This window comes from Sardina pilchardus, chromosome 9 (assembly GCF_963854185.1).
Source record: "Sardina pilchardus chromosome 9, fSarPil1.1, whole genome shotgun sequence".
Lineage (NCBI taxonomy): Eukaryota > Metazoa > Chordata > Actinopteri > Clupeiformes > Clupeidae > Sardina > Sardina pilchardus.
The window spans coordinates 29,565,785-29,583,284 of record NC_085002.1 but is presented as its reverse complement, the minus strand read 5'-3'; the positions used below and the strand labels follow the sequence as shown (position 1 = coordinate 29,583,284).

At 44.7% G+C, this 17,500-nt stretch overlaps 1 protein-coding gene across 1 annotated transcript in view; it reads right to left on the bottom strand.

The window, feature by feature from the left end:
• Positions 1-17,500, bottom strand: part of ptprt (protein tyrosine phosphatase receptor type T) — a 178,959-nt gene that overhangs the window by 60,971 nt on the left and 100,488 nt on the right. The window contains exons 12-13 of the mRNA XM_062545106.1: positions 12,922-12,958; positions 4,202-4,337 (exon numbers count right to left, since the gene is read on the bottom strand). Of these exons, the coding sequence (XP_062401090.1) occupies positions 4,202-4,337; positions 12,922-12,958 (173 nt within the window). The remainder of the gene's footprint in view (positions 1-4,201; positions 4,338-12,921; positions 12,959-17,500) is intronic.

Sequence of the window (17,500 nt, the reverse complement as noted above, 5' to 3'; positions counted from 1 at the left end):
GAGTGACAGAGTGAGTGGATGGCAGGTCGGGACACACATGGGCTCTTGATTTTATTTTGATTTTTTTTTCCCCGACATAATGGATGGCACAAGTGGCACGCAAGATGCATAGCCAGAAGTAAACATACAATACCCCACGCTCAGGGTTCTCCAGGAGTGTATTTCCCTAGCAGGCGGGAGCGAGGGAGGAAGAAGACCACAGAAGAGCACATAAGACTTGGGGGTGAAGGGGAGGCAGACAGATGAAGAAGTATATACTGCATACAGACTGGCACATTGGGTTGATGCTGATCAGGTTAGAAGGTGACTTGGACGGCTTTAGAGCTTTCTGCCGCGTGAAGATACACCGTCTGACTCCTCCATTTTGATATTTAGGCAGTGGAGGCGGTGCTGACATTTTCACTAAATTCTTTCTGATGACACCCATTTATATCAATAGCAGGAGTCCTTCTGGAGCTTTATTTGGCCTGAGGTTTGCTGCACTAAAGTAATGAGTCAACCTAAGTGGTTCATCTAATCTCACACCATCTTTTAAGAAATCCCATTTCTGAAAGCCGACAGCATGATTGTTTGCAGAAAAAATGACGGTAAATAGAAAGAAAGAAAAAAGGAAAAAAAAACAGAAACAAAACAGACAGTGTCTCAGGGGATATAGCTTGAGAGAAAAAGAGATCTAAATATCAAAGTGAAGTTTAGTTTGTGACGGCTGAGACAGGGCTCCCTGCACCGGTGAGAGTGCGGCCGAGCGCCACATCTGGCTGCACCATGCAGTAGATCTAAGAGGAAGGTGCGAGGTGAAGGTGTTGGGTCCCACTCGCGCTGCTTGCTTGAGGAGTGGAGCTCCTTAGGTGTCCGAAGATGCCCGACTCTTACTCAATCCTACAGCATGATGCCATTAGAGGCATGAGCTCCTTAGGTGTCCGAACAGACCCGACTCTTAGTCTATCCTACAGCAAGACGCCATTAGAGGCATGAGCTCCTTAGGTGTCCGAACAGACCCGACTCTTAGTCTATCCTACAGCAAGACGCCATTAGAGGCATGAGCTCCTTATAGTGTCCGAACAGACCCGACTCTTACTCTATCCTACAGCGAGATGCCATTAGAGGCATGAGCTGGGTGGCTGTTCATTAAGCTCTTATCAGACTGACTGAAACCATCAGCTCATTATGGTAGGGGTGAGCAAGATGCTACTGCATAATCAATTGTTAATACAATTGTTACATTTAACTTGTATCGTTATGCGTATGTCGCTTTCAAAGCATCTGTTACATACCATAACAATAACCATAATCATATCATTAACCAGCAATGTAGGTGATTGATTCACAATGTTTATATTTAAATACATATGTTGCTCGACCTGGGAGCAAGTTAAATGTTATTTTTTTCCATTAGATTGCTGCATTCCTACATCTATATTAACTGCTTATCATTTCCCAGCTACTCCTGATTAGTAAAAACTCACGACTATTCCACTAATAAATCTAACACTGAGTGCTCGTAGGCTTGCGGTTGTAAAACAAAGCTGTGCGCTGGCAGACGGAGATGGCTAAGGGCTCTTGCTCGGCTGCCGCGCAGGAGATGGGAGGCTGATTCCCGGTGAAATATGGCGCAGGAGACTGCCAGATCTGATTAACAGATGCTACAGTGAGCGCTAGCCTGGCCGACGGACGGCACCGTCTACACACCATCTGAGTGTGTGCGCTCAAAACAATTAGTGCGCTGGACAGAATGCGAGGCAGCCTCTTTGCTCGCTCTCCCTCTTTCTTCTGAGCATGAAACCCGGCCGCTGCCTATTAGGGTCATGTTCTTCTGCACGTCCCCAATGGAGAGGCAGTGGCAGGCTATGACAGGGAATGTGTTAGGGTTGAAATTTTAGCGGCAGTTTTCAGTCCTGCAAAATTGAAGAGGAACACAACGACCTATCAAGCCAATTGAGTTCTCTGCCGGGTGAAATTTTTGGGTGGAATTACCAGAACACATACCAGATGTCAAAAATTCTAAACTTTTATGAGAAATTTTCTGTCATTAAAATTGAATCAGCTGCCATGCTGGAATTGTTAAATGGTTCCTTTAAGTGGCGCAAAACAAGCCCTGAGGCCATTTAACACACATGGAGAAGAGAAATGCCATTAAGAGCAGCATGTCCACTCCACCCATCCTTACAGCTATTATATTTGAGTCCGAAAGTCCATTTTCGCTACTCCAAAACATGTGTAACTTTACCTCTGAGAGCTTAAAAGGACAGTTTACTTGCTTTCAACAACTATTTTTGCACGAATAATTCATGGCGACTGAAAGCCTTGTAAAACGCTGCAATTTCTAAAACATCGTACTCCCACACTGTCCAAGTCACAGCAATGAAACATGGATGACCTGGCATTGGGGGGGGGGGAGGAGAGAGGAGCGTTCCAGAATATTGTAGCCTAAGCATTTTCCACCCGTTCTCCCAGTCTGTGTGTTATGGCGCATGGCAATCTATACTCAGGTCTATTTATGAGTCTATTGGTCTCCGGCCTTCTGATTTGCATCTGACCTTTTGCTCCTGTAACGCCCACGGCCCTGTTCTGTGAGCGCAGATCCTGCTTTAATTAGCACACTAGACCTGCAGTAAAGGGGCTGCTGCAGACAGATTGCTCCGTGTGCCCAGGGAAGGCAGAACGTATATTTGTTTCAGCCGAGTGCTAGCTCTTGCCTGCTTCACGCACAGAACATGATCACTTGTTCAACGCTGTATGGCAAACGTTGCTTTTTGGAGAGTGGGATAATTTTCCTCATTCAACTTACAAAAAAAAAAAAAAAAAAAACATAAACTATATAACCTCTATTTAGGCTATCATAAATCAGTATGTTTGTTTGTTTGACAAGGAACATTTCACACACAAAATCCACAACACAAAATCTCTGCATCAAACGTGACACTCCTTTTGCAGCCTGCCACTGAATCCTATTCGACTAACTCGGTTGGTTTGGAGGTGCAGATGTATTGCAGCAGGGTGGACACACGTGTGACTATGAGAAACCAGTTTCTGCAAATCCTCTTAGAGCAAAATGGCATGGGCAGTATGTCATTGAGGGGAGATCTACAGGGAAGGGGACAGGGAAAGGAAACAGGGGATGCAGTGGAGGTAAGCCAGTGTGCATGTTTAAACGAGACAGAAAGCTGATTGCCCACAGCACCCAAACCCTCCCGCCCCACCTACAGTACACTAGACATATGCCCCATCTACATTACACTAAACATATTCCCCATCTACAGTACACTAGACATATGCCCCCATCTACAGTACACTAGATATATGCCCCATCTACAGTACACTAGACATAATCCCCATCTACAGTACACTAGACATAATCCCATCTACAGTACACTAGACATATTCCCCATCTACAGTACACTAGACATATGCCCCCATCTACAGTACACTAGACATATGCCCCCATCTACAGTACACTAGACATATGCCCCCATCTACAGTACACTAGACATATGCCCCATCTAGCACACTAGACATATGCCCCCATCTACAGTACACTAGACATATGCCCCCATCTACAGTACACTAGATATATGCCCCATCTACAGTACACTAGACATATGCCCCCATCTACAGTACACTAGATATATGCCCCATCTACAGTACACTAGACATATGCCCCCATCTACAGCACACTAGACATATGCCCCCATCTACAGTACACTAGACATATTCCCCATCTACAGTACACTAGACATATGCCCCCATCTACAATACACTAGACATATGCCCCCATCTACAGTACACTAGACATGTGCCCCCATCTACAGTACACTAGACATATGCCCCATCTACAGTACACTAGACATATGCCCCATCTACAGTACACTAGACATATGCCTCACTTAGATCTGTGTTAAATGTGAAGCCATGCGTTTGATACCCAGATTAAAATTCATTATTCAAAGACTTGCATGGTCTAAATCCTCAAATATTAATCAACACATTGATAGATACATTAATATTTCCATATTTAACACCATTCGCATACTGCTATGAAAGAACAATCTAGATGAACTCATCAAATCTTAATTCTAATGTGATTAGTAACTATTAGAAATCCAACTTTCCCATCCACTTTAACTTTTTAAAGCTCTTAAAAGAGAGAACACGTATTCCAGTGGAATGGGTGCGTTCGGGCGCCCATGTGTCCACTCTGTACCTTCTCTTGAACGTGAGCACGACGCCCAGGAGGATGATGACGAACATGAGGATCCCGGCGATGACGCCGGCCATCTTGACGGTGCTGTCCACCTGCTTCTCGGGCTCCACGGCGTTGGAGTTCTGGGTGGACGCACCTGCAGGGGGGACACAGACACATCACAGAGAGAGGAGGAGAGCGTTTAACTGGGGCCACCGCTGCCCAGCACGCTGGCTATCCTCCACACACACACACACACACACATTCATACACATACACACACACACACACACACACACACACACACACACACACACACACACAGACCCACGCACACACACACACACGCACACACACACACACACACACACATACAAACTCACATTCATATATACAGTATACACACACACACATTTACAAACTCATTCATACACACACACACACACACACACACACACACACACACACACACACATTTACAGACTTACACATTTACAAACTCACATTCATACACACACATGCATGTACACACACACACACACACACTTACAAACTCTCATTCATACACACAAGCACACACACGCACACACACACACACACCTACAGTAGACACACACACAAACAGTACACACGCACAACACGTGTATGGTTTCTATACACAAAAAAGGCTCCCACACACAAACACTCGAATGCTCAGACTCATACATAAATGGATGAAGATCCCCAACTATCAAGGCAAGATACTGTACACACTCAAACTCACATATTCATACACATCCACTCACACACAACACATGCAACTTGAAAGGCACTGCGGCAACTGAATAACAAGTGCTGGACTACAACATGCTTGTGGCATTGACAGGCAGGCCCTGTTGTGTGCCGAGGCCATTATTTCAGCGCCACAGTGAACCAACTGTCAGACACCATTTGTGGGTTCAGCTCGGCTGATACAACTATCAGCATCAGCAGGGCAATAGGCCATTACACAGCACAGTCGCACACACGGCCAAAAGTGTACGGAGACGGCGGTAAGTGGCACGCTAGACATTAAGCAATGCACACAATACCACCGCAGCGAGCCGCGGAGCGAGAGTCGACGTCAGTTTGATCGCTCACGACTCGATGAGCCGCGTATGCATGAAAGGAAAGATTATGCGCACGGCCCAGTTCAATTGGAAACGGAAGGGCTGGTTAGGAAAAAGACGTGCAAGGGTGGGCCTCAGCTGAGGCAGCACAGATGGTTCGTACAGTAACACTTTTATTCTGCTGGGTGAACTCAGTCATTCAGACGGTATTTATGGAAGCCAACATTTTGTCTCATAGTGCCTGCCAAATCATGCAGAATGATCAAATGATGTGCGTTTTTTTCCCTTAACTCCCGAAAAAAGACACAAGGGAGAATGAGGAAAAACATTATCAAGCCAGGGTTTTTATGGCAATAAACAGTAACAATAATAACAATCTGTACACTACTATTTAGACATTAGATTCTCAAGTCTTATGAGACTGTGCTGTATGTAATGCATTAAGGCATCTAAATTATTCCTTTCGTTTACGACATTTATTCCCTAACAATGGAGAGAAGTAAGAATTAAGTAAGTGTAAAGGCACTGATAGTCTTTCTTCCACCATTCTCAACCATTTCACTGACATTTATCTGCACTCTACTAACTACTATATGACCGTTTCCCCTACCAGTCAGAAATAGTTGTTTATTAAAAAAAAGTATCCAACACAACTTTGGCTACTTTTACAAGCCATGCAAGCTTTTTAATCGTTATCTCAAAGCGGCCAACTGGTCGATGAAGCGGCCAGTGGTGTGGATGTCGACTTGCTGATAACATGTTACAGTGCGGCTACTTGGTCGTGAGTTTGCGACTTTATCTCTACACTCCCGACACCTGGGTTGCCGTGGTTGCGGCATCAAACCCCGCATTTCGCCGTGGCTAAACAGTTTTACTGCACACGCCTCGGCTTGATTCCTTGACTTTGCTCTTGCTATCAGTGGCACAGAGGTTGATAAAGAGGCCGCGGATGGGTTGAGATATTTCTCTTCCAATGAGCGCGGCTATCGACAAAAAAAGAACCTAGTCGACAGAGTGGCTATGGGAAAAATCATTACATTTCTGTACAAATCTGTTCAGTAAGGTTTTTTTTTTTCCTTTGTATCTTACATTTCCCTCTGAGCGAACACCTTGAATCAATTCCACCATGTCCACAACATTCCATCACATCAACTCCCATTAATCCGAGACTCTCCACTGCCGTTGCTGATGCAAGCCATCTGACACTTGTCATGTCATGCAGATGCTTATTACTGCTCCAGCTGCAGTGGACAACTCGCTGACAGACCACTATTGACAACACGTGTCACGGGGACCGTCCTCCCGCCTGACACCGGGGGCCAGTCAAGTGTCTCGTCTGATTCCAGCCGCGGCGGCATGACGGACAGACACGCATGCAATCTAACTGTCAACAAGGCTAATTTACGCTAAGCATGTATACATGCTCTGCTGAGGGAATATTTGGGAGCTAGAGTGTATTACGTGGAATGCTACCAAATGACACTGAATGACAGCTTAAGGGTCTGAACAGCAATGTTGCACAGTCAATGTCACAGAGATATTCTAAATTAAGAGAGATATACACATGCATATAGGAGCCATTCAATGGCCATTTTCCTTCCTCTCCCACTGAATAGCTTTTAATAGATGCCAACAGTTGTGCAACCTTGAGAGACAATGGCCTGCTATTAATCTGCCATGCCTGTGCTGTGTGGGAAGATCTATATAATCCAAACCTCCACAGATATTTCCTTTACACAAAGCTTGAAGAAAATACATTGAAGAAAAAGAGATTAAAAATCCCAAACACCCTGAAATCGTATGGACCTGCAGCTGCACACCCTTCCCCCTATACTGACGAGAGGGCTAAAGACACTCTCCCTCCTGCCAAGCGCTGTTAACATGCGTCGCCAAAGTGGCTCCAGCCCACTCCGGTCCTCAACAGTGCGGAAATAACTTGCCCTTAAATGCAACACATTTACATGCCAGTGTGGTTCACCTACAGGTTCACGTTGCAACAGGCGAGGCACAGAGTAGGTGGCCACTTCACATTTTCAATAAACAATTATGCGCCCCAGTCATGACAGAGAGATATGAGGACCTCTGGGTGCATTTGCATACATCTGGGTCTCCATTTGTTTAAAGAGGAGGCAATGTGAAGACAATTTCACCAGCCTTGACAGGCAGTATACTATACGGGTGACTCCTGTGTGTGTCTCTGTGTATGCTCGCGCGCACACACACAGACACACACACACACACACACACACACACACACACATATATATACATATATATATATATATATATATATATATATATGCGTGTATGTGTGTGCATGCATGACAGTGTGTGTGTGTGTGTGTGTGGGTGTGTGTGTGTGTGTGTGTGTGTGTGTGTGTGTGTTGTATTTGTAGCTGGGCACATTCCAAGCAGGCCCAGGTAATGTGTGGCGCGGGCGCGGGCAGGAGAGGGCATGTATCACCTCTGTCCCATTACGCCGGCCGCCTGATGCGCTGTCCTCCGCCAGCCTGCACACTGATTGGGTTCAGCAGTTCATCATGTAACAATAGAGAGCCCATCTGGCTCGCTTCAGCCTATTTTCTGATACCACACTGGACCGCGCTGGCCCTCGCAATCCCAGCAACTTAACAAGGCTCCGACCGGCGGCGAGGCTTATCTCCACCTATCTGCAGGTGGCTGGCAGCGGAAGGCTTGTAAAGGCCGCAAAAAAAATCCAACCGTGCCCTTACAGAGAGCAGGGGACAACAGGTACCTGTCGAGCGCAGAAAAGTCTTTAAGTACATTTGGAATGGTCTCTTAGCAGTAGCGGTGGCGGCGTAATGCCTATCGGAGATTCTGGTTATTGCAATATCGAGCTCATTATCCGCGTATAGATGGGACACGGGGTTGATGGAGAGGATCAAATAAGTCACACTGCGGCATTTGCAGGAGACAAAAGCCATTTGGAGCCTGATTTAGAAGCCCTTGATCCATTATAAAAATGTTAAGCCCGGGGTGATTAACCGGCTCTCCACACACTTCCTCACGCCCCCGGCCTTGGTTGTTTGCCTAAAAAGAAAGATGGAAATCCTATTTTATTTTGGGTCGGAGGAAAATGAAGCATGAGACGAGGAATTAGAACTAAAACCCACAATATTAAACCTTAATTCCATCCATGTTCCGCGGGTGAAGTTGAATGAGCAGCCCCTGCTCGTTGTTATGGAGTGATTCTTGGATACTGTTCAATAAGGCAACCAAGTAGGCAGAACTTAAGCCTATAAAGCACACACAGTGAAGGCACACACACACACACACACACACACACACACACACACACACACACACACACATCTCAGAGGGACACTTGAGGCTTGTGGTGGCGTAGCGGCGCTCTCGTCGGATGCTCTTGGGGCTTAGAGCGGGGCAGACAGAGCTGGGGAGTCCGCTGCTCCGCAGAACAGCTGCGCTGAGTGCCCCCTAATGGGATTATAATCTCAGTTACCGCAGCTCGCGGGGTCAGATGCACACAGATTACGGATACTCAAACAGAACTGTAAACAATCCACAGCGCTAATGGCACTAGGATGGAACCTCAAGCTCATTGTGGAGCACAATAGCGGGTCATTGGGTCAGCCGAGATCCGGTGCATTGCTAATACTTTAAATCCTTTGTCCTGTTTCTTTTAAAAATGTTTTGGGGGGAAGTTGCATTTACTTACAGTGCTTCTAAATGGCGGGTGTGGATTTTTAGTCAACAATGCTGCCACTGTTTGCCAAATGCCTACAAATTTTAGGCTTTAATCCAACACATCTAATGCTAGTCACAACAAAGTAGAATTATGCAAAGTAAAAATCAAGGTTTCAAAACAGGGAAGCTTGGTGTGCAGAATAAATCTAAAAGAAGGCAACATGAGAAAAGTATATTTTAGACATGCTTCAACAGCCATTTCATACTCTACATTTCAACAGCGCCACTGTTGCTTCAAAATGCAACCATAATGGCTGAATAGAGACTAGATAAAGATGGGGAGTTCCAAAACAGGCCAATTACCTCAGCAAACAAAATGGCACACTAAGTCATGATCATTAACTCCAAAAAAAAACTCTGCTAAAAATACACGCCGCCTTGTCTAAACCCGTACACTCCACAAGTCTTTGAGAGCACGCACACGTCTCGTCTCATCTCGGCCCATTTCTGATTTGCGTCAGGGCAATTGAGCATTTTGTAAGTGCCCCTGAGGGCAGCTGAAGGCTCACTGAGGCTTGGCGAGAGTCGCAGGTAGGCTTTAGAAACGGCGCACAATGGCCGCGGCTCCCGCGCACCTGTGTGTTCATCAGGTGTGAACCGCGGAGACGCCGAGACGCACGGCAGCCGCCACGGAAACCCTGCAGTGTTTCTCACCTCCACCGCAGTCTCCTGAGGCCAACGGCTCACACAGCTGAACTGCCAACCCCCACCACCCCCCCCCCCCCCCACACACACACACACACACATCTCGCCTCCACCCGCACACCCATGGAGGTGCTACTCAAGCCCACGGCTGGGACTGGATGGTCAAGGGGAGCCAGAGAAAGCCTCCTGTCAGTAGCAGTGTAAGGCCAGGCCTGTGAGTGTGATTCCCTTTCAATCTACACACAGACACACACAGACACACACAGACACACACACACACACACACACACACACACACACACACACACACACACACACACACACACACACGCACGCACCTCCTCTCAGTTGCAGTGTACTGTAAGGCCAGGCCTGTGTGTGTGATTCCCTTTCAATCTATACACACACACACACGCACAGACACACACACAGACACACACACACACACACCTCCTCTCAGTAGCAGTGTAAGGCGAGGCCTGTGTCTGTGTGCGATTCCCTTTCAATTCATGGTCATACTGCACATAGATACCATGGCGTAGGATACCTTATGAGATGTAACTCACCTCATTCTAATAATACACATATGCACACAAAACTCTCACACAAATACTGTCATACCGACGTGTGAACACATCCACATCCACACACACGCATATGCACTCACACACATGCACTCACACACATGCACACACACACACGCACACACACACACACACACATACATTACACACACACACACACACACACACACACACACACACACACACACACACACACACACACACACACACACACACACACACACACACATACTCACATGCACACACACGTACATACAAACAGAAACACACACACACACACACAAACTTTCTCTCTCTCTCTCTCTCACACACACACACACACACACACACACACACACACACACACACACACACACGCATATGCACTCACACACATGCACTCACACACATGCACACACACACACGCACACACACACACACACATACATTACACACACACAGACACACACACACACACACACACACACACACACACACACACACACACACACACACACACACACACACACACACATACATACACACACACACACACACACACACACACACAGTAAGGCTGGCAGGATGCAGGATGTGTTTGAATGTCAGTGAAGCAATCAGGATAGGGTTTATGGTTAACATAACATGTTCCATTGTTTAGAATGGTTTGCTCAAATCCTTATTCAAGCTTCCCCTACGAATATCATTTGAAATCACATGATATTTTCAAAATACAAATTCGCTAAGCCTCTCATTTTCAACAGGTTTCACAGTGTATTACATAGAAACACTCTTTTTTTTACAGCATACTGTAGTCCAGGTTATAATTGTTTATATTTTGTTTGTTCAATAACTTCAATAAGGACATGAGCAAGCGGACAGATGTTGAATGCCAGGGACCTTTACAAATGCAAAACCAAAGCAGAAAACAGTCTGACCAGTGGGGGAAGTGAGGGGGGGACGGGGGGACATAAGCAGGACACTCTGGGGGGATGGTAGTGTCAATGGAAATGAGAGCCAGCTACACTGTTTTTGAGGACCAGACATGCAAACAAATGCATTAAAAATGTGTAACAAGAGAAAAAAAGGTGCCAACATAGGGAGAAACCATAAGAAATGGCTATTAAAAAAAAACAACAACAAAAAAATGAGGATATAAGAAAGAAATCTGACTATGGAGCAGTAATAATCACCTTCACTGGGGATGACAAGTATGTACGGCGTGGTTATTTGTCCCCTACCTATTACCACTAAGACAATGTTTACAGTTCCAGGTCAGCATGCATGAGAGAAGGGAAACAAAGAAAAAAGTCTAAAAAATATGTCTCCATTTCCAAAATGCTCAAGTCTTCTTTATTGATTAAAGCATGTTATCTGTATGGCTATTTTGATGGGGGGAGGGGGGGTTTGGGGTACAGTAAGATCTTGTTCGGGAAATTCTATAAAAGATAATGACATTTTCATCAAGTTTCTGAATGTCTCCATAAAGTGCTCATGACTGGATGGAGAACTGTGTCTGACTGCATCCGTACATCTGTGTATAAACGGCAGGATACTCTCATCTACGTGCATGTGGATGGCACACTGTGATGCAAGCACTCAAATCAAATCAATCCGTGCTTCTGACTGCAAAACAAACCAATGGAGAACAAAATGCAAAAAAAGAACAGAATAGAAAAAGACAGAACAAAACAAAAATCACTGATTTCTTTTTTTTTTAACTTTGTGGCAGAGACCGTTCCTTATCACACAATCAGAGAGAGGGTATGCATCGAAGCACCTAAACTGGTTCTCTTGTTTAGATCGATTCTTTCGTCATCTTTTTTTTTGTATTGCTCATTAACCTGTCTGACTGGCAGTGAGGAATGCTAAAGCCACAAAGTTATAAGCATGTGGTTCTCCTGAGCAGGCACACAGGCTTTCCCCACTCACAGTGAAACTCAACTCAACTCAAATCAAACTTAGGGAAGAGGGATGGCAAAAAATGAGCAAAGCAAAAAAAATGAATTGAAATAAATAAATCAATGAGCAACCAAAAGAAAGCAGATTGACAATGCAGGATGACTGAATGACAACTAGAGTTAAACAGACAATGGCAGCTGTGTGCACAGATGCATGGCTATTTGAATGAATAAGCTGTAACTTAGACAATAGAAAGAGGGAACAAAAGCAAAAGAAAGGTAATGAAGCTGATGCTTTTGCTGGGGTCAACCATGTTATGCAATATTCATTAGATTGGATAAAAGGTTTAGCACCAATACTACTGGTCCATAACTGGACATGAACTACTCTGTAAGGATGTACAACAGAGACGACAAGACCAAGAAATCAAACCAAACCAAACCAAACCAAACCAAACCATGGGCAAAATAAAACATGACATGGGGCTGAAATGGAGAGTCTTAACAGAATCCTCAGCTACAGACTGAGTCATGCAGGTTTAGGTGAGGGCATAGAGGTCCAGTTTAAACACTGCCATACTGCCTCTGACCCTATCAGTATTTACTCAACAGTGACACACCTCGGGCTCCACTGAGAGAGCACACAATGCTAAACACTAAGTCCCCTGTGAGGAGATGAGCCCTCCATTTAAATGGAACTCGACTGTCTTTTGGCAATAATGAACCAATTAAAAATGGGTAAACACAGCCTTATCAGCTGCAATTAGTCACTTATTATTTATACATGCAGACAAAGGAGGACAAAGTGCTCATACCTTTAGTAGCCAGTCGGACACAGTTGATTTTAGTTTCCTGGGAGAGGCAGAAAAAAGAGAGGGAAAAATAGAGCTGTGGTTAGTTTTTATATATATAGAAACTTTTCAATTGACATAAGATTGTGCAGTCAACAGTGCGTGTAAAAGAAAATATCTAGCATCTGGTGTTTGGCATGGTGAAGTATTTGGCAGACATCTTATTCACTCAGAAGAGTGGGTAGCCCCCGTGCAATTCTGTGCATTTTAGAAAACTGCCTTCATGTTGATGTCAATGACAATGCAACCATCAACAAGGAATAGCGCCAGTAGATGTGGGTGTGCTTTAAAAATGCATACAAATCCATTTGTATTGCTTCAATGTGTGCAGTGGCTTAGAATTGAGACCCTGTACAAAAGCAGAACAGATAGAAACACCTTTTGCTTTGCGTCAAATCCTAAGAGAACATTTCCCGTGCCTTTGGCGATGTAAACACTTCGATAAGCATGGTAAAAGACATCTCTGACCAAAATTAGGCAGAACAGTAATTTCCAGTCATTTATAGACGGTGTTCATGTGTCTGACAGGCTGCAATTACCAATGACATCAGCTGTGCACAGAGATCTACAGTATGTAGTCAACAGGGCAGCTCTGAAGTTGCTAAATGGCCACACAGATGCTACTCCTGAAGAGGACCGTAAGGTTTATACCCAGTCTTCAGTTTCGGTTACCCTGATAGAAAATATTTTGTGACGGGGTGGAGGATTGTAGTCGTTTGACTGCTCTTGTTTCAATAGTCATGAGGTGTACATATTAGATGAAGAACCGTTGTGCAAAGCCGGAGGATCTACTGGCGTTAAGAGAGAAGCATTTGGCTGTCCTAGATTGTTAGAGCTATCTTGTGTTTGCAGATCAACATGGCCACTCGACTGCGCTAAAGATGCTATCTCTATTCAGCATATTCTTTATGGAACCAAAGGCACATTAGAGGGTTATTACTGCAAGACATAAACAAACACAGGCAGTCATTTTCACAAACACACATGCCAATATGCGAGCAAGCTCACAGAAAGGCACACACACACACGCACACACACACACACACACACACACACACACACACACATACACACATACACACACCCCGATTTGATGGGCAGAGTTAATGCACAGTCAACATTAGTAATGTGAGGGAGGATTGAGCGGGTGCTGAACTGATCGATTTGTTTCATTTCAGTGGCACTCATTACTGTGCTGTAGGATGCTACATAATTCATTTAAATTAACCTGGATATTGATTCTCCACTCTCCGCAGTGGAAAGCTAACTATCTGGGGACCGGCGCAGCACAACTTGGGGAAGATGCTTTAAAAGCACTTAGAATTTGTTACACAGATGAGTATAGTTCATAATACTGTGCTGATTTGAGTTGAGGACGTTAGGAAATTAATTGAAGGGATTAGGGTGAGGCAGTCCAATTGATTCAGGGAGAAAATAATTGAAAAGAAAGGCTAAAGATCACAGTGAAATAAATGCCTCTCCTCTTTCTTTCTCTCTCGTTCTCTCTCTCTCTCTTTATGTATGAGTGTGTGTCCGCCTGTATGTGGGAAAACTCAAAAGTATATGCACTCATTCACACAAAAACAAGCACTCAGAAGAAGGCCCTGTCACAGCCTTGGATGCATCAAAAGAGCTTTTTGCATAAAAAGAAAGAAAGAAAGAAAGAAAATGCTGCACAGAATCAATCTATGAAGAGACACTACGGCCATGACGTTCACCACTCTCGACTTAAAAAAACATCCAGAGAGTTCTATTGCAAGAGTAAAACAAATGTATTTATTGTAAGTATGTAACTTGATTGTCTCTGGTGAATAAAAAGAGATATATCATATAAGTAAATAAAAAATAAATAAACAAAAAAAAACACAGCTACCAACACCACCAAGACAAACACAGCCCTGGCTGGAACCTTTCTCCCATGTATACCACCCCATCCAAAGCCATTGTCTGTCCTGAAGACTTTGACAAATGAACTGCCAGTATGGGGTTAGAAGGGTGACAGTCAGTCGGTGTGGCGGGCGTCTGAGACGCTTTGCCAGCCATGACTGTGTGCGCGAGATGATGAACCACAGGAGCAGATGGATTGAACTGTCAGGGGTGATTCAACCTCTTGTGTGGCCAGTCTGTCTTCCCGGACCATGACTGAGGCTGACACTGATTTGGTTCAGCCAAAAGGGCTTAAAATCATGTCTTACTCCTGCTTCACGTGCGCGCGCACGCACGCACACACACACACACACACACACACACGGGCGCACACAGGCGTGTGCACACGTGCACACACACACACACACACACACACACACAAACACACACACACACAGACTTACTCTGCGACCCTGAAAGCACGGGGGCTTACTTTCTCTGCAGAACAATATTGGAGAGTGAAACACCAGTTTGTACAGGTTGGTTGGAAACAATAGCCTCATTTATATAGACATCTTTTCTTCAATCAAATTGAAATGAATCTGATTAAAAAATTCAACTGAACTGCTTACATGAACGCTAATTAAAATGATTGCCGTTTTAACTGTATAAGATCCCAGCTGTATTGCTGCCATGGAAACTCCCTTGTTTACGTCACTGCGCATTATTACCAGATAGGGAACAACTGCACAGAAAAAAAGAAAAAAAGAAGTACCTGAGTACTAGCCTCGCGAGCCATCCACGTACTTCCGGCCAAGGATTGCCTCCACTACGAGTCTGGCCGTGCTCCTCTGTGGAGCATTCTGCTCGGTAGAATTGTAACAGAACGCCCCCCCTCCAGAAAGCAGCCAATAAACGAAGAGACGGGTTGGTGGGGGCGAAAGGGGGAGGGCGCTCGTGACGATGACGTTAAACGCCTGCGCTATGTTGTTATGAGTAACTATCGCCGATTGGGTGAGAGCTGTCCAATCAATTCAAACCAGAACTGGGCGTTACTTCCCGCTTCCTGCAAGCGCTTCAGAGCAAAGAAATTCCAGACCATAATACGAAATGAAATGGTAGTATTATGGGATGGTTAGGACCAGGCTACCTGAGTACTACATGGTTGGAATTTTCAATCAATCAGATTATCACAATGGAGTACACTACCTCTCTCAATCCGATTGGAAATGGAGTCGGATCGGGCTGAATCCGATAAGTTGAAATGTTTAAATTAAGTATTTTTATTCCGATTGAGCCATAGATATTAGAGTTTGCCTAAATAGAGCATCCACTTTCGGAGGAAGATTATAGAAACACTGTGACTTGTATGCCCACACCTAGGGATATCCCATTTTTCAAACATGTAAAAATGTAGAGAAAAAAATCTTGCAAATTACTTTCTGACCACTTCCTTATTTTTGGTGACACCATTGGGGGACCCCTAGTTTAAGAACCACGGGAGTAAAGCCCTGAACATGTTGGGCAAACTGAATGAACGGCCATGGCATGAGCTTAATTTGGTCTCTATTTTGCAAATCCTAAAGGCATACTATGCAGTCTCAGATTTTGGTGACTGTAGAGCTTCCCCTAGAGTCGTGATATATTCATATTTTACTTTGACACTGTAATAGCCTATTTCTCGTGGCTCGTTCCCAAGGGGGTAGGCGAACGCTTGGAGAGTGTAGACACTATGGGTGGCTCTGAGGCTAGGAGTAGACCACTTCTACGATTAAACACCTGCTATATAGCACCACAGGGCTATTAAAGCCAAAACAGGCAGCTTTTATTTGTCCAGCACAGGAAAAACTACCCGCATTTGAACACTGATTTCATTGTGTGTAACTTTCATACTGTAGCATCATTTTGTATCCGACTTTAAACTTCATTCAAGCTTCATTTAGCTGAATGTGGTGCCACTAGTTTATCATGTACAGTAGCATAATAAATCAAATTATGATGGCTTAGCTTCAGTCTAGCATCTTGTTGAACATGATCTCCCTCTCTACTAGATGCAACCCAAAACACCTGCATTATTGAAACTGAATTGTCTTCATTGATACTATATGCATGGGCTATGCTAAGAAGGGTCAGGAAAGAACAACATACTGTCGATCTACTGACTGGAGGTGGGGGTGGTGGAGGTGGGTTGGGCTAATGTAAAAGAGAGGAATGAAGGGGGAAAAATGTCAAAAAGTGTGCAAAGGGTGATCAATTGTTAAACATAATGTAGACAGCACACACAGGGACAGAAATGGGGGGGACAGAGAGAGACAGACAGACAGACAGAAAGACAAATTGAGGTAAAGAGAGAGAGGGTAAGAGGTATAGGTAGAGAGAGAGACAGAGAGAGAGGCAGAGAGAGAGAGAGAGAGAAAGAGAGAGAGAGAGATCCAGAGAGAGGCAACAGCTAGGGTGAGCGGTGTTCGATACTAGCAGCTTGTCAGGCTGGGCGAGGCAGGCTGGGGAGATGGCTGGACAACATCACTTACATAAAGTGACAGCTAAGGTTCAGCTTCAGGCCCTCCAGTCTAATAAGGCAGTGACAAACTGTCAAGCAGTTTTTACACTGATCCGCTAATGGCTCACAGCGAGAGAGAGACAGAGAAAATAAAATGTTTCAAACGTCAAATCTATT